Source organism: Equus caballus, chromosome 3 (assembly GCF_041296265.1).
Source record: "Equus caballus isolate H_3958 breed thoroughbred chromosome 3, TB-T2T, whole genome shotgun sequence".
Lineage (NCBI taxonomy): Eukaryota > Metazoa > Chordata > Mammalia > Perissodactyla > Equidae > Equus > Equus caballus.
This window is the reverse complement of record NC_091686.1, coordinates 8096540-8115133: the sequence shown is the minus strand read 5'-3', so window position 1 is coordinate 8115133 and position 18594 is coordinate 8096540. Positions and strand designations below refer to the sequence as shown.

Below are 18594 nucleotides of genomic sequence, written 5' to 3'. Positions count from 1 at the left end.
TCCACTGGCCATTAATGTATCTATCAACTATCTGTCTATAGCTATCTACCTACCTATCTACCTATCTATATACCTATCTATCTATCTATCTATCTATCTATGTATCCATCTATCTACCTGTCTATCTATCTATCTATCCATCCATCTATCTATCATCTACCTGTCTGAACCTCTTTATATGACTACCCTTGAGTCTCTATTGACCTCCTAGACTTTTCATATGCGAGAGTCAACGTACTCAATATATGCTTTAGGTAAGATTAAATATGATGTATGTATCACATGTTATAAAGTCCTGATTAAAATAATTGCCCATTTGACTATTTGCTTTCTATTCTATTTCCATAAGTGATATAGTCCTTAGTAATTTTGCCTATATCAATCTTCTCTCTTCTATTAGGTAATAGGTTCTTAAGACATGGTACAAATTTTTGAGTTTTTAAAGTGAATATAATACACATACAAAAAAGTGTATATGTGTATATATTCTATAAATATACATATATAATATATATTGTCTTGATGAATTTTCACTAACTGATCATACCTGTATAGCAGCATCCAGATCAAGACACAGACTATGATGAGCATTCCAGATTCCATCCTGAGCTCAGTTCCAGGCCATGCCCACCACCCCTCTTCCTGCCCCATCACCCACAATAGTAACCACGATCCTGACATCTAGCAGCATATTTCCGTTTTCTAGGTGTTGTACTTCATAGAAACAGAGTCATGTACTCTTTTGTGCAGCTTCTTTCTCTCAACATCGTGTTTATGACGCTCATCCATACAGTATGTGCTTGTAGTTTGTTCTTTATCATTGCTGCATAGTCATTATTTGTGTGAATGTGACATCATTTATCCATTCTACTGCTGTTGGGCACTTGGATAGTTTCCAGTTTCAGGTTTTTATGAATAGAGTTTCCTTGAATGTTCTAGAACATGTCTTTTAGTGACTATGTGCATGCATTTCTCTTGCAAATTTACTTACAAGTGGCTTTGCTGTATCACAGGGGTTGCATGTGTCAACTTTATAGTAGACACTCCAAAAAATTTTCCAAGGTGGTTGTCTCACCTTGTCCTCCTCTCAGCATACTAAGAGATTTCCAGCTGTTCTCTATTGTCGTCAACATTTGGTATTTTCTGAAAGTCTCTACACTTTTATTCTTATTAATTACTGTACATTTCTTTGTTTAGTTTTACTATGTGCAACAATTGATTTACAAAATTGCATTTCTGAAAATAAGTTACTGAATGGGAAAAGGGGACCATTGACGGTCAGTTAGGAATACAAGGGCAGAAACAACCTTGTCCACCATCATGACCACTAGTTAGGTGGCCAGGCACTGGTTTCATCAAGGGTCACTGTCACTGCAGCCATTTTCTTGACCTTCAGGGAACTCGTTTTTGACACTCAGATCTCTGAACAGAAATCACTTATGTTGATTTTACCAAGGCCCTTCAGATGCTCTGCCGTGATCAGGTGATCAGATTCCCCAGATTCAATCCCGTTCCAGGCCTGGCAGAGGCAGAGCACCTGTGGGGACTGTGGCCTGGGGGTGGGTCTCAGAGGGGAGAGCTGCCCACGCCGTGTGCATAGGTGAGGGATGCCTGCACCCCACTTCCACAGGTACCAGGTAGCTCTCAATCCAGAGAGTTTTCTGCTGCCTCCGCCTTGAATCCATGTGTGTGTGGGTTCCCTCCTCCCTGTGCCTTGACTGTTACTTTCCCTGCTCAGAAAGCGGTCTTCATTGCTTGTCCAGCTTCCAGCTTCCAAAATGCTTCCATTGTGTTTGTCCCTGTGGGCTTGTGCCTTTAAAGACTCTATTTTACTATCCTTTTAGATGAATTTGGGGAGAGAGAGAAAATAAATGCAAGTTCTGATCGTTCTTCTTTAATAGGAAATGGCCAACTGCTTTTTTTAATGAACATTTAAAAACACGTTTACATGTGTTTCTACTTTTTGACAGCTGCATAACATCCCAGAGCAGGAATACTTAGTAAATTGTTTAACCGTTTACTGTTGTCACTCACTAGGTTGTTTCATAGTTCTTACTACCGTCAGTATCACTGAGGTGAACCGTTTGATACACATACGTCAGAGTTATTCCTAGAGAGACCATCGCTGGGACAACGGTCATCGATAGAGTCAGTCTTCCATATCCATGGATTCCACACCCACGGATTCGACTAACTGCGGATTGTGTACTATATTTATGATCCACAACAGTGGATACAGAGGGCCTACTAAAGGACATGAGCATCCATGGATTTTGATATCCACAGCAAGTCCTGGAACCAATCCCTCATGGATATCCAGGGATGACTGTATTCGGATATGTTTTGCTAAATTGCCCCCCAAGCATACTTGCACTAATTTATCTCTCACACCAGCTGTATAAGTTCCTGTTTTTCCATATCTTTCCAATACTTGGCACAACCACTAAAATAATAAGGATACAAATCCTTGCCAATTTCATAGGGGCAATTTGAGTGTGTGGTTTTAATTTTCACGAGTTAATGTTCATGCTTATTAGTATATTGAAACGACATTTTGTATGCATAAGGTTGAAAGGCTCTTGGAACCTGGGTAACGGGATTGGGGGACAGTGGACTGACTCATTGTCCCACACACACTCTTGTGCCCAACACCAATGTGCTCCCAACCTGCTTGCATAGAAGGACAAGTAGGACAGAACAGACAATGGTTTGGGGGATCTCAGAGGGTTACAACTTCCCCATGGTTTCCATGACCTTCTAAAGTGAGAACTGAGAACAGCATCGATAGATCCTGTGATCCGGCAAACTTAGTGCAGTCCAGCACTTTGGAGACACTTATGTCATTATTCTTGCTGAGGCCTGTGGGAACCAAAAAGCCAAGCTTTCCCAGGCAGAGAGCTTAGCCATTTTTGGAAAGGAGAGCTCACCTTCCTCTCTGCCAGTGAGTGCCCAGGAGGTTCCTTTTCAGAGTTATCCTCTTGTCCTCTCCAATGGCTTGCATGCTACTGACAGATTCTACTTTCAGAAATGTCCTTTTAGGGACCGGCGTCATGGCCGAGTCGTTAAGTTCTTGCACTCCACTGTGGCAGCCCGGGGTTTTGCCGGTTCGGATCCTGGGCGCGGACATAGCACCGCTCATCATGCCACGTTGGGGCATCGTCCCGCTTGCCACAACTAGAAGGACCCGCTGCTAAGATATACAACTATATGCCGGGGGATTTGGGGAGATAAGGCAGGAAAATAAAGAAAAGAAATGCCCTTTTTATCTCGACATTCCCTTCATTAAAGCCTTTCAATGGCTCCCCATTGTCCGAGATGAAAGCCAGTTTTCCTTCACTTCGCACTCAAGCCCTCACTCCTCTACTCACCCATCCAACCCAAACGACCTCCCCAAGGAGCTCACAAACCCACCTGGCACCACTGCTAATGTCCTGTCTTCTCTGTGCTTCCAGATCCTGCTCCCCTGTTAATGCCCAGTATAATCAGGAGAAGTAACAGAGAGTTTAGGGCGCTAATACGTATAAACTTTCTGGGTAAGAAAACGCACAAAACACTTGTCTAGTTAAGGTCACTGTATTTCCCAAATGTCTATAATAAAATATAACAGTAATTTGAGGTGACTGAGACCTTTCCAGAATATGATTCAATCAACGTTTCTGGGCCTAAATTTTAATATATCTTTCTAATTCACCCATTTACCTTTTTTATTCATAAAAACCTGCAGGAAACATTTATAGTTAGGACTAGGAAGCAAGGACTGGATTTAAAATCAGGCTATTGGAATTTAAATCAAAGAAATGCAAAAGCTCAGCGTTCACCTGAGTGTAGTACACTTATTCCCAGAGTTAAACAAGATCATTTTAGATGGCATACGAAGAAACTTTAGTGCATTTGTATAATGGCTACATATTTGTTTTGCTGTGTATTTGAAAAAAATCCCTAATATCAAATCCATCACTTATTATTTGTGGCAGGAATTGCCAGCTGTCCATTAAATTCTGTCCTACCTTCTTTGGTGCACACATGCCAGCCTTCCTTGCAATTAGATTGGTCATATGCCAAAGTTCTTTCCAGTGAAATGTAAGCAGAAATGAGGATTGCCAGATTCACGTCTGGTTCAAAATGCCTGCCCCTGACCATGTTCACTTCCTTATGCTCCTCCTCTCTCTTGCTGACTGGAATCGACACCCATGAAACTGTTAGAAACCATAAGTTAAAGATGCCAAAGCCATCATAGTCTAGGTCACAGGCTGGCAAACTATGGCCTATGAGCCAAATCTGGCCCACCTTCTGTTTGCCCAGGTATTGTCTATGCTGCTTTTGCTACTACAGCAGAACTGAGAAGTTGCCGCAGAGACCATCTGAACCCCAAGCCTAAAATATTTACCATCTGGCCCTTTACAGAATAAGTTTGCTGACCCCTGGTTAGATCCCTGAATGACCATGTGGAGGACAGCCACTTTGTTGACCTGAACAGCACCCCAGTTCTTTACCTAAGCAGGAAATAAGCTCCTGAAATTCTGGGCCCATTTGCTCCCACAGTTTACCCTACTCTCACAATACGTTCTTACTCAGCAGGAGCTAAACTAGGCAGCCCCATGTGATCGCCTGATGCAGATGACCTGACCGCCAGTTGCTAGTGCTGTGCAAGATGACCAGTTATGCCCATGGGACAGTGCTCCCCTCCAGGACTCACCCCCAGGCCAAAATTTCCCACAGGTGCTCTCCCTCACTCAGTCCTACGACCAGATTGACCTTTGGGAATCTGACCCCCTACTCACAATACAGCATTGTAGGGCTTGAGATTGGGAACGAGATGTGAGTTCTCCCCAGTTATCTGAGTATCAAAAGGAAGAAGTTCCCTGAAGCTCAAGGAAATGGCTGCAGTAACAATGACCCTCAAGTTAGCCAAGGCCTGGTCACCTGTCTAGTGGTCATGATGCTGGACTAGGTTGTTCCTGCCCTTATATTAATAACTGTCCCTCTTTTCCTGTTGAGTAACTTATTTTTGGGTGTACACATTTGTAAATAGATTGAAGGTATTATTGCTGCTATTTCCTTATCCACATCTGATTTTTACCCTCATTTTAATTTCTAAAAATACAATGACACATTTTCCATGCTTACCTTTAATTCATGGTAAGTTGTAGAAGTCTTCCGTTTGTGGAAATGATGTAAAATTTCCTTTTTGAATGATTGTTTTCAATTAAAATGTATTAAACTGTTTAGGAAATGGAAAACTGCTAATAATAGTATAGATGGTACGTTGATATGACCAAAAATCATGATGTTATTATGAGAAGCAAAGAACATCAGAAATAACTTCAAAATAATGCACAAAAACAAAGTAACATCAAATAACATCCAGAAACATGACGTTATTATGAAAATAACTGAGGTTCCAGAAACACTGCTTGTGTCTAGGCTGCTTTGGAAAATGTGATGGGATGCTAGATTCAGAGAATATTGATCCAGGTGGGATGGTGCATGAGAGGTGTGTGCTTCCCATATCTATTGAGTGAATTGGTGGAGATGGAGAGGTTTGGGGGGCTAATGTGGATCCCCCAGAGGTGTCTTCTCTCCTAAGACCTGCCCGACCACTTAGGAGTTAAGGCCAGTTTCTAGGATTTTACTCTTCATCTAATTCCACATGGGAAACCTCAGGGAGTTCCCCAAGGCAAAAACAATAATCCCAATTAACTGCCACTGAAACAAGAAGAGCTGTATTGCATACAGGTGATGTGACCCAGAGAGATTACACACGTAAAGCAAAACCGAGGTCTTCTTGAGGTTTCATGCACTCCAGCCTCTCCTATCACTTCTGCGGAGTCATCATGAGCCAGGAATGGCCTTCCAGGCTGTAGCTAGACATAGCAACTTCTGGGAGTGGCTCCCTCTGTTTGCAGGATTGGCAGGTGTCACAAGTGGGCATGTGATTGAACAGTGGGGTTGGGAAAATAATTCACCCCTGCCTTTTATATTGTGCTGAGTCAGCACCCTACAATCTTAGACTATGAGCCAGGGCTGTGTGCCCAGGTTGCAAAGGCCAGCTGAAGAGGGAAAAAGGTAGGATGGTTATGTTTTAACAGGTGTGTGTGTGTGTGTGTGTGTGTGTTATGCTAAGTGATTAGAGACAGCCTTGGTGTCTACTTGTGAGAACCACCCAGATTGTCCCATGTGGATAGAGACAGGGGTGCTCTTCATTAGGTTGCTCTTTGTTACCTGTGTTTCTTTCCTGGATAAAAGGGAAGAACACAGCCTAGGTCAATCTTTATAGAAGCAATGAGCTCTGGGGACTGACTCTAATACTGTCACAGAGTCCTCACCCCACCACAGGGCTCCCTCTCTGGCCTGCCACAGTGTCTAGAATTAGTATAAGTGAGCATCCCTTTTGGAATTTGTGTCTCCAGAAGCTTCATTCAGCTATAACCTACAGCCTTGGCCAAGAACCCGTGGGTTCTTTCTGGGGTTGTCATGTGCTTTATGCTGCTGGTTGCCCAGTTTTCCCTGATGTCAATATTGGTCTGGCCTGGACACAGGTGGGCTTGCCAATGACACTGAGAAAACAGTGTGAGGGTGGAGAAGGCACAGCTGCCTCTTTCCTGTGCCGGCCTGGAGACAGCCCTGCTTCACATCTGCCCCTTCCCCATTGGCAAGAACGGATCTCATGACTCCAGTTAATGTGGGGGGCCTGGGGCATGCGTTCCCGGATGGGCAGCATTTTCTCAGTGACAAGTCCACACTGGGAGAGGGAACCGTGAAGTGTGAGCCATCACAGCAAGCCCTCCACCACCTGGTCACCACCTCTCCCAGGAACCCCAGCACTCCTGGTTCCAAACAGCCTTCCAGGCAGCCTGAGGACCCAGGAAGACATGGCACTTTGAAGGGATAGAGGTGGCGGAGATCCTAGAGGAGAGAGATGACCTGAGTTCATCCACAGGGGAAACAATCATGTGCTTAGGGCATCAGAAAGTCGGTTTGTCAAAAAGTTTTGACACCACAGCTGCGTGGTTGAGAGTATGGCCCGTAATGTTATGCAGTTTTTATTCAATCCTCAGCTCTTCCTCGTACTTTATGTGTGTGTGGGCCAGTTCCTGACCATGTGAGCCCGAGGAGATAATAATATCAATTCACAGGGTTATTTTGAGAACTAAGTGAGATCCTGCAAACAAGACACTCAGCACAGTGTTTGCCACACACTCAAATGAATGTCTGAATGAATAAAAGTTTTCAAATGAGTATAAACTCTCAAAATACTATAGCCAGGAAATGGCTACGGAAATACTAATTACATGAATAATCTTTCAGAATTTTTCCTATGCAAAAAAAGATATATATTTTTACTGAAGTGGAATATTATACATAACTAGATTTTTTAAAAATAATTATTTTATTGAAATACAATTCATGTACCATAAAATTCAGCATTGGTTTTAGTATATGCACAAAGTTGTGTAATCATCACCACTATCTCATCCCAGAACATGTCTATCACTCCAAAAAGAAACCTCATACCCTTTATCAGTCATTTACCTTCCCTCTTCCCCCTGCCCCTGGTAATGGCTAACCTCCTTTCTGTCCCTGTGGATTTGCTTATTCTGGATATTTCTTATACATAGAAGCATACAATATGTGGCCTTTTTTGTCTGGTTCCTTTCATTACCATAATGTTTCCAAAATTCAACCTTGTGATGAAGGAAAAGATTCTTGTTGTAAGAAGTATCCGTACTTCGTTTCTTTTTATGGCTGAATAATGTTGCATTCTTTGGATAGATCACATTTTGTCCGTCCGTTCATCAGTTGATGGACATACGGGTTGTTTCCACTTTCCGTTATTAAGAATAATGCTGCTATTTGTGTACAAGTTTTTGTAGGAATGTGTTTTCATTTACCTTGGGTAATTACCTAGGAGTGAATGCTAGAAAATACGGTAACTTTACATTTAATCCTTTTGAGAAACTGCCACACTGTTTCAAAAGAGCAGCCATAACTGTCTTATAGTCCTTTTTTCCCTTCACAATACATCGTGACTGTCTTTCCTTGCCAATAAATAGCTTTGGGCATCACTACTTTGAGTGAATGGATAGCGTTTCCTTAGCCAGCTGTACCAGAGTGTCTATAACTGGTTCCCTGTTGTGGGACATTTAATGATCCTATGAAACAGGCTTTGAGCATGTTCCTTGTCCCCCCAGCAGGTAAAGGACACTCTTCCAGGGGTACCCAGAGCACTTTTTATCCATTTTGGACCTTTCAGATTGCACAGCAATTCACCCCTCCCCCCCCCCCCCCCCCACCACACACCCTATCTGTCTTATCTATACACAGGGAGCTTCTTGAGGAGATGAAACATGTCTGGAATTCATCCTTGTATTTATAACACCTAGCACAGTGTCAGGCATTTGCAGAATGAATAAGCAGAATAATGAAGAAATAGAAGGATGGATGGATGGATGGACAGATGAACAGAGCCAGGGACAGGGAGGGATGCAGTTTGTTGCCGTAAGAACAATCTGTCCAAAGATCCCTGCCTCTAGAGCTAGCGAGTTCCCTGAGCCTGGAGGTTTGTGGCAGGAAGCTCAGTCACCTGGCAGGAACATTGTAAAGTTAATTGGGCATCAGAAGGGAGGCTGGATGCAATTTAAGATGCTTCCAAACTGGACAGCATAGAGCTCTATGAAATAGAAGCCCAGGGAAGCTAAGAGATTGGTCCTCAGTTCCCCATCTGAGCAACTGCAGGACTGGGAGTTGCTCTGAAACTTTTCAAGTTGTTCTGGGAGCCCAAACCAAACTCTCCCCTTGTCCAAAAGCATCTGTTGCTTGTGTCTGCCTTTGGGAAGCTTACAGTCCACTGAGCTTAAAGTCCAGGAAGGCAGAAACTCTTATGTAACAAGTTGTTTAACCAGTCTATGGCTATCTGTAATCAGAGAGTTTACTCTGTGCCGTTTTGATGAAAGAGGGTACACTCTGGGAGGCGTTGCTTAGAGGTTCTGAAAAGGCCCTGACTGATCTTTGAAGGGGGAGAGTTTTCTGCCTGATTAGGCCATTGGCTGGGAGGGAGGGAATTGAGGGGCAGGGCAGGGAAGGGCTCTGGGGCTGACTGCATAGCCCCTTCCAGCAGCGCTGAGTACTGCAGGCCCAGGAGCTGCTGTCCTTCCACGATGTGGCTCTTCGCTCTGGTCCTGGTCTCCTTGGCCACTTCTACAGTCTGGGGTGAGTCCATCTGAAATACAGATAGGGGGGCACATTGGAAATGCTGGTCCAGGGGTGAGGTGAGGGACACACATACAGGACAAAGGCGTGACAGCTCCGGTTCCACAGCAGCTGCCCTCCGGATGTGGGGCGCCCGGCCCAGACAGTCCCGTCCAGGGGAGGATAAACACCCAACTTCAGCTGCCAATGCCGCACGCAGGAGGGTACCAGCTAACCTCATGCCTCCAGATGAGGACTTTGAAGAACTCAGTTTATTTCCCCTTGAGATTTGTCCAGATATGGCCAAATCATGGAGAGTGACTTAGCAGAAAATAAATCTCAACTCTGGGGAAGAAGAGTGCAGGTTGGAGACCCAGCTCAGCCCTTAACTAGCTGTTTATCCTTAGGTAAGGTACTTCACTTTTCTGTGCCTCACTTTCTCTCTCTAAAATGGGGATGAGGACAGTACCTACCTCACTGAGCTGTTGGGAGGATGAAATACATTGTTTCTAAAGAGCATATTTTCTGTTATGAGGAGAGAGAGTGCAAAATAAAGATTAATAACTGAAGTGGTGGTTTTGAAATATAGTGTATAGATAGAAATTTAAGGTATGGTAAGATCAACAGATAAGGAGCCGACTGCCATTGAAAAGAAGTTTTTTACACACAATTCCCAAGGTGAGGTGGAATGCCAGCACAAGGTGAAGCACCTGGAGGGTCAGGAGACAGAGGGAGGAGGAGGAATTGTGGGCAAGAGTTTTTATCCTGCTTGCTGTGAGAAGGACGGGGTGAGGCAGCATAAGCATGTTTAGGATTTGCAAACTAAACAAACTGCTCTGGGGCCAGGGGGCGGTCCACAGTTGTCAGGTAAGTGGCCCTGGAGTGGTTAGGGCAGGATGATAGAGGCCTGGAAGTCCCTCCAGGGTCAGCAAGGCCCCTGATATCAAAGCACCAAATACAGAGCATAAAGACATGGTTAATACAAGGGTGCAGCAAGGGTCCTCAGAATACATCTTGTGCCATTTGATAGATGGAGAAAAAGAGACTCAGACAGGGAAAAGTACTTGTCCAAGGTCAACTGGAAAATCACACTCAGAATCTATGTGTTTCTCCTGAATCCAGGGTCAGTGCTTTGTCCAGTAATGTCCTGACAGAGTAGGCGCCATCTGGATTTTATGTTCATTCTGGTGGAGTGACACCATGAGAGGCCTGGGAGTGAGTGTCAGGGCAGAGTAAGAGATAAATTGGGAGGGATAATTCCTTTACCAATGGTCATCTCCTGGCAAGTCCATCTCAATTCAATCTTCAGAAAGTCTATAATGGCAGCATGCATTTCCTCAGCTTCCTCATTTGTAAATGGGATATATGAACACCTACCTAGCAAGGCACTTGTGAAGATTAATTTAGCTGACCTGGAACACAGATCCGGCACATAGGAAGTGCTAGTACACAAATATTACCTATAACACACGTGGTAACTGCTGCTCTTAACACTATGGCTGATGCCTCTCACCCCATCGCCCACTTTGTCACCCTCGGCATCTGGCTTCTGTCCACTTCATCTCTCCTGAAGGTTAGCACTGGATATTCTTCTTTCAGAACAAGTCTGGGTTATTCTTTCTGCTCTGGCCGCACACTTTGAGGGAGATGCAGCCCTTTCGTCAACATCTAAAGGAGAGCAGTTGGGAGGACGAGAGGCTAGACATCATTTCCTACGAGGAACGCTGGAACCATGTGAGGACGGACAAGAGGAGGCCTGAGGGATGGGCATGCTCAGGGGTCTGCAAGGCCGCTGCCACATGGGAGCTCAGGACGGGCCACAGCAGGTAGAAGCAGGGCTGATGTGGAAGCTGCAGGGGAGGAACTTCGGCTCAGCGAGGAAGAGCTGTCTGCTCCTCAAGAACAGAACAGACGGGGATCTGACCCCAGTCTCAGCCCCTCTGGACGACCCTGCTCAGAGCCACCAGAGGAATCCTCCTCAAGCTGATGGTGTCACTCTCCCATACTCTAACAGTTCATTCCTGCTCATTTACCCACAATAAAGCCCAGATCCTTAGCCTGGCATTCAAGGCCCTCCCAAACATGAACCTCTCTCACCCCAGGATTATTTTCCGCTCCCCATAGACTCCCTCTGCCTCACATGGGCCATCACTCTTCCTCGGGCAGGCCTTGCCTTTTGCTGTCTCAGAGCCTCGCCTCGGCACATTCTCTATACCTTTATACCCCTCTCCCATCTCCAATTGCTCCGCCCTCCTCGACTGCTAGTCCCAGGCTCCAAGGTGACAGCCTCCATGATGACACCTATCAGAAGGCCTCACTCCCTCTTCTAACTCATGAAGGACCTTACTGGTCCCTCTCTCAGGACACTGACCACTTTCTTCCCAGCAGTAGGGTCGAGCGTGTATGTGGTTCATTCTCCCCACAAGGCTCAGAGCTTCTGAGAAGAGGGGCCGCCTCTTGTCCACCCTCCCATCCAGCACGCAGGTCAGCGCCAGGATCCTAGTGGATAACTGTCTCCAGGGCTCCTGAGAGCGCAACCCCAATGTCTGCTTCACTCCCAGCAGCTCTCCTCCTTGCATTTCCTTCTCACTTGATGCCGTTTTACCTCCATGTCCAATTTGCTCCTTAAGACAGCCCTGGGAGTACGGAAGGATAGTTAACCTCCTCTCCCTTTTACATAAGAAGAAACTGAGGCCTAGAGAGTTGAGGTGACTCATTCAAGGTCACAAGCTGAAAGTGGCAAGACTCCCAGAATCCAGGTCAAACCTTTCACTGCTGACATGTGCTCATTTCCTCTCGCTGTCCCGCAGGGCACCCATCCTCGCCGCCTGTGGTGGACACCGCGCAGGGCAAGGTCCTGGGGAAGCACGTCAGCCTGGAAGGATTTGCACAGCCCATGGCCGTTTTCCTGGGGGTCCCTTTTGCCAAGCCCCCCCTGGGATCCCTGAGGTTTGCTCCGCCGCAGCCTGCAGACCCATGGCCCTTCGTGAAGAACACCACCTCCTACCCTCCCATGTAAGCCGGGGGCTTTGGCATCTTTCAGTGGGTGTGCACCTCAAAGTGACGCAGGAAGGAGCCAAGGCCATCCTCCGAGTGGCTCATACTTTGTTCTGGAATCCTGAAGACATTGTAGATCCTTAGAGATACTCCAGAACTCTCGAAGCATTCTAGAGCCCTGTATTCAACACATGGTTGTTGAGCACCTACTGTGTGCCAGGCATGTTTGAGGTCTTGGGATCCATTAGCGAACAGAACCAAGATCCTGTCTTCATGGACCTTGCATTCTAGGAGGGGAGACAGATAATAAATAACATGCAAATTAATAAGTGAATTATGTCATATGTTAGAATATTTGATAAGAGCTTTGGAAAAAGATTAAAAGGTGAGCAGGTGAAGGCGACCAGGTGTAACGGTTCTGTTTATTCTCCTGTCTTGAACATTGCTATAGTTGGCAAGTAGGGTGAGCCAGGCAGCGTGTGGGTGGGGAGTGCTTTGGGATGTTGACCAGGCAAGTTCTCATCTCCCAGGTGTGTCTAGCCACCTAGACATGAGCAGAGGAATGGTGGATGTGTCCTAGTCACCCTGGCCATGTTGGGCAAAAGAGCCCCTCAGCCACCCTCAAGCCTCCATGCATCCATTTAGCCCTTATTCTTCTCAGCAAGGCATTTCTCGGAATCTCCAGCTTCCCACCTCTTGCCTTCTTTTCATTTCTTTCCTTTTTCCTCTTCTCTACTCTTCTCCCCTTCCTTTAAAAATTATATTCACTGTTTTTGTTTCTTGATTGTAAGTGTAATACATTCTTATTACAGAAATGTGAGGATGCACAGGTAAGGAGAAGTAAGAAAGTGAAAATCTTTTATGAATTTACCACTGGAGAGAACAGTGGCTCGTGTTTTAGGTTCTGTTTTCCAGACTTTCACGTGTTGCATGTTTTCTCTCTTAAAAATAGAACCACCCAATATTCTGTACCAAATTTAACATTTGTGTTTCTTTTTCACACTACTTGGGTATCTTACAATTCAACTCAATTCAGACGCCATTTACCAGGAGGTAGTATCAGATGCCACCGGTTAAGAACTCAGTCCCATAGGATTGCCCTCTACTTCAGATGCCCAATAAGGGTCCACGTTGTTATCTGTGCTTCCGATTGACCAGCTATAAATCAGACATTCTCATGACACCCTCCTTATGTTCCATTAATTTTCTATAACGGTTCACAGACCTCAGGAAACTGATTTAGTCACTAGATTAATGGTTTCTGAAGGATTTTAAAGAATATGAATCAACAGTAGATGAAGAGATTCATAGGGTGAGGCTGTGAAGAAAGCAGCTTCTGTTCTCATGAAGTTTGGGTCTGGCAAAGCGGCAGTGGGAGGCATTCTGGTTCACCAACCAGGATGCTCTCTGAGCCCTTGTCCATTTGTGTTTTTAAGGATGCATCCTTATATAGGCATGATTGATTAAACCTTTGGCCATTGAACATTGATCCAACACCCAGCACCTCTCCCTTCTCTAGAGATTAGGTGAGTGGGACTGAATTTTCTAAGCCTCTAATCACTGGTTTGTTTCCTGGCAACCAGCCCACATCCTTAGCTGAGGTCCAAAAGTCACCTCATTAATATGACAAACACACGTTTATGGCTCTCATCTCTTAGGAAATTCCAAGGTTTTAGAAGCCCTGTGCCAGAAACTGCATGAAGAACAAATAGATGTTTCTTATTATAAATCACAGTATCCCATCACCCTATACAGATAGTTTGGATGCCTCTTTTGCTCACTTATAAGTCTATCCTGAATATCGTTCTATGTCGTTAAATATCACAGCCTGACATTTAATAGCTGTGTTACGTTGGGTATTGAATCATCATTTATTTACCTGATCTCTTATTTGGGGTCACGGTTGTTCTTAATGTTTTTGATAATATACATAGCATGAACAACCCATAGTCAAATCTTTATGCACACTCACAATATTTTTGGAGAAGTTCCAAGAAATTATTTTCTGAGTCAAAGAATATGCACCTTTTTAAAAATTCCCCCCAAGAACTGTTCCAACTACACTCCTTTCATTAATGTAGGAAAACCTCCTTTCCCTGGACCTTTGGCAATACTTGGGGTTTTTTAAAAATGTATTTTGGCTAGTGGATAGACAAAATAATAATTATTATCACCATGATAATATGTATGTATAATTTTGCTATTTATTTTGCATTCATTTGAATACCAGTGATGTTGAAGTGTTTTCTGCTTTTTTGACATTTGATGTTTTTATTTTATGAATATTATGCCTCTTGCTCTTAGTGATCCCAGAAATCTTCCTCCGGGATGGAGATCAGGAAGTCGTCTTTTCAGGCCTGACTGCCTCCTGACAGCAGCGTCATCCAGGCACCTTAGTGCCTCAGCCACCTCATCTGCACACTGGGGGTGGTGACATCTGCCTTCTGCTTACATTGAGACTCAGAAATGTTGCTTTTAATGTCCTTCGAAATGCAAGCACTCCATAGTATGGATCTTTCTGTCTGTGTAAACAAAGGATTTCTAACCTGTCTGTCCTTCAATTGTCTTCTCTATAACATCTGGATAATAACAGAACCCATGTCATGGGGCTGCTTGAGGATTAGGTGAGTTAATACAAAAGGAGTACACACCTGATGTGCTGGGAGGACTCAGGAAATGTTACCAATTATAATCTATACCTGATCTTCATGATCTGTTATTAGGGCAACCATTAGTGCTTGTCTGGGCTGGATGATGGTAGAATCTTAGTATGTCAGGACTGCAAGGCCCTTAAAGAAATCTCTCCCTTCTCCTAGATCTGAAGATTGAGGATTAGAGCAGGGAAGGAATTCAACCAAGGTCACCAAGCTCAGTAATGGCTAACACAGGACTAGAACACAGTTCCTTTAATGTTGTCCCACAAGTATTTCTCCTGACATGTTGTACGCCCTGAATGTCTGCCACTTGAGTGACTTCTCATAGTTTATGGAAGTCTCCCGGGACTAGAACACCTGGTTTACATGGTGGAGGAACATGGTCACCCTGCAGCCCACCATACAGAGCCCTGGGGAGAGCCAGGCTGTGTCAAGAGCCTGCAGGAAATGGTCCTCTCCCAGGTGTAGAGGCGGCCTCCTCTCCTTGACCCAGGGCATCCTGAAGGCTCTGGGAAGGGGACAGGTGACAAACCTCCTTACTATACACACTTGTGGAAGAACCTAGTGTGCCCCAGGGCCCCCCACCCTGATCCTCAGTTACCTTCCTTGTCATTCCAGCATCTCAAGTCTGGTAAGAACAACATTAATACATGCCTAACACTCCCAGTTCAAGGCTCAGCCTGACCGTAGGAGACATCTCCTTGCTCAGCTCTGACTGACTCAGGAGTTCTTCTTTCTCCCCTCCCAGGTGCTCCCAGGACACAGTGGCAGGGCAGATGCTCTCAGACCTCTTTACCAACAGAAAGGAGAACATTTCTGTCCAGATTTCTGAAGACTGTCTTTACCTAAATATTTATACTCCTGCTGACTTGACAAAGAAAAGCAGGCTGCCGGTAAGTAGTGGGAAGCACTGGTCAAGGCTGGTGAGTTCCAGCCCTCCAGGATCTTCTGGTGGAGACTGGAAGAGGATGAAGGCAGTTTGGGGTGGGGCATCACCAGCCGTGGCTGTTTCAGGGCCCCAGGGCTTTCTTCACCCACCCCAGCCAGACCACATGATCACAGGAAACTGCAGGGGATGAAAGCTTTTCCCGTCTTCCCATCTAGGTTCTTTGGCTGGCCTAATAATTAAATTGACATAAGACAGATTAACAGGAGGAAAACAAATTTAATTTTGTACATACAGCAGCTTATCAAAATTTGAGTATTGAAGAAGTGACCAAAGCAAGCAGAATTTATACATTTTAGACAAAGAAACATTTATGAAGATTTAGCAGCAAAGGGGTTTGGGTTGGAGGGGAAAGTTAAAGACGAAGTAACGAAGGTTGTTTCTACAGCCTTCTCGACCTTGACTTCCCCATCTCTGGTGATAAGAATGCCTTTTCCCTTCCAGATGTAGGGAGATTACCCTTCACATGGGAGATTCATTCCTGCTTTCAGGAAACCAAAAGGGTTAGAGTGTCCTTGCACTGGCTGTTTCCTAAGAAATTTTCTAAAGTAAATTTAATTTCAAATAATCAGTATACCAAAATGGCATATTTAGGGGTGGCATGTTCTCCTCCCCTTCAACCTCAGTTATCCCTAGTGACAGACATAGGATCTTTTGGGGAGTTTGCTGTACATCTGTAATGTACCTTTCCATTGTCCAGGTTCTCTTACACTAACAGAAGAAGAAGAATGATTACTCTTGGTTGCTACGTTAGGAATCTGACACCCAGAGCAGCTTATATATAATTTCCAACAAGGTCAGAGCTGAAGTAATCATAGTGATAAGCCAACAACCCAACCTGTACTTTACAGAGAGAGAACTGAGGCCCAGAGAGGGGAAGGAGAGGTCACACAGTAGGGTTGGCAGGATGAGAACGGTTGTCTTCTGATTTTCAAACCAGTGCTTTTTGGCACAGACTATGAAATCAAGCCTGTGTGTGAACTTTCCTCAGCACACAAAGAAACCTGCCTCACAGTGTCCCTGATAAAAGCGTGGAGAACACAACATGGATCAATCCAAGAAGCACTTTCCTTGGCCAGCTCTCTGGGACTTTGTTGTAGCCTACTTCCCTCCCTAGCAGAATTTGGCACAGGGTGATGACCCAGTGAGTCAGCATTTCCTGAATAAAGGGAGGCCCAGAGATGAGGGAGCCTTCCAGGCTCAGGCTGGATGGTGGGGGAGGGGTTCTGGAAAAGAAGGGGGTCCCTGGGGTGGAAAAGGTAGGGGTGTGAGCACCCTGGAATCTCCCAGAACACATCTGGTGTGATGCCCAGGAGTGGAGGAGGCGTCTATGAACTTGTGACTAGAAGTGGCACTGCACATGCTTGGCTCAAAGAGGTTGGAACAAAGACTCACTCATTCTTTCATTCATTCATTGATTTATTCTATGATGTACTCAGTGCCCCATATACAGAGCTAGACTTCTTAGCAGAAAGGAGGAACGTGATACAATTACCAAGCAGCCCCTGCCTTTGCGGGTCTTACCATCTGGGCTGCACAGACGGACACTAACTTCAGCAAATCTCTGCTGCCCCGACCTTGGCTCAGCCTTCACTCAGAGATGACTCAGCCTCAGCCCCTCCACCTGGAGGCAGGCGGCGATCAGAGGTGTGGGAGGAACAGGGCCTCTGGGAACCTGCAGGCAGGAGACCTCTAGCTATGGACACAGTTTCTGGAACTAGAGTCTCCGCTGAAATCCCGGTTCTGCCTTTTACTAGCTGAGACACCTGGCTCTGTTTCCTCAAAAGGAGAATAATCACATATGAGGATTCAACGATGACTATCAGGCTTTAACTCAGTGCCTGGCCAGGTACACAGAACAGTGCTCCTGGCATGTTGCTTAGAGCTGAAGGGAAGATCTTCCTCCTTCCCTAACAGCCGACCTACTGCACCCTGGACATTGGCTGCAGTGACTTAACATGTGGACTCTGGAGCCACACTGCCTGGGTTCAAGTCCTGCTTCCACCACTTACAGGCTGCCCAACCTTGGGCAGGTTAAGTGTCTCAGTTTTCCTGTGTGTTAAATGGGAGAATAGTAGTTCCTACTTTAGGCTGGTTTAATTTTAAATGCTAAGTACAGTACTTGGCACATAGTTTGTGCTATGAGTTCTTTTTTGTTAAAGAACAAAATTATTATAATATTATTATTTTAGCTACTCTCACTTCCTTGCTATGTGAGCTCTTAAATGCAAGAGCCATGAGTCATGAATTGTTTTGTCCACTCTCATCCGTAATTCTTATTACGGTCCCTGGCACATAGTAGTTTCTCAGATCATGTTAGTCAAATGACTGAGAACTTCTCAGAGGAGGTGGCTTTTAGGCTGGGCTTTGGAGGATTGATGGGATTTGGGGAGGCAGAGGAATCAGGAGGAGGAAGAAGGAAGGCATATCAGGAAGACACACCACTCGGGGCATGTGCGCTTCTTGAGATAATCATTCACGCATGAGAGAAGTTTAATTCACTGCATAAGAGATAACTAAGATAAAGCTGAAGTACAGGGCTGTGGCATGCCGAGTATGCTGAGCTGAGGGAGGGGTCGAGGGACGAGGGTGATGGGAGTGTTGGGGAGAAAATGACACTTATAGACTTGACTGTTCCCGTGACGGTGTTCTGAGCATGAAGAGCCCTTGTAGAAGGTGGCACTGAGGCTGGGAAAACAGGCAGGGCCAGCCAGCATGCATTGAGTAGGGTAGTGGCCTGGACCCCAGCTGGCACAGTGGGGGCAGAGGGCAACAGAAAGCTGTAACTTTGGGGGACACTGGTGGACT

The 18594-nt window shown here is 45.3% G+C and overlaps 1 protein-coding gene and 1 long non-coding RNA gene across 8 annotated transcripts in view; one reads left to right on the top strand and one right to left on the bottom strand.

The window, feature by feature from the left end:
• Positions 1–8877: 8877 nt before the first annotated feature.
• On the bottom strand, positions 8878–12346 carry LOC138923564 (uncharacterized). Its single transcript, XR_011437316.1, has 2 exons — positions 12244–12346; positions 8878–9220 (listed from the first exon to the last, which is right to left on the bottom strand). It is a non-coding gene; the product is annotated as an uncharacterized lncRNA (long non-coding RNA).
• The window catches only part of LOC100050992 (liver carboxylesterase), a 31870-nt gene continuing 22302 nt past the window's right edge, over positions 9027–18594 (top strand). For 3 of the 7 annotated variants that reach the window (XM_014738495.3, XM_014738494.3, XM_070262945.1), the window contains exons 1-4: positions 9079–9210; positions 10789–10923; positions 12000–12204; positions 15589–15733. In XM_014738495.3, the coding sequence (XP_014593981.1) occupies positions 9159–9210; positions 10789–10923; positions 12000–12204; positions 15589–15733 (537 nt within the window). In that variant the 5' untranslated portion in view covers positions 9079–9158. Of the gene's footprint in view, positions 9211–10788; positions 10924–11999; positions 12205–15588; positions 15734–18594 lie in introns of all 7 variants that reach the window. The other 4 variants (XM_023637012.2, XM_070262946.1, XM_070262947.1 and 1 more) reach the window with 2 other exon arrangements.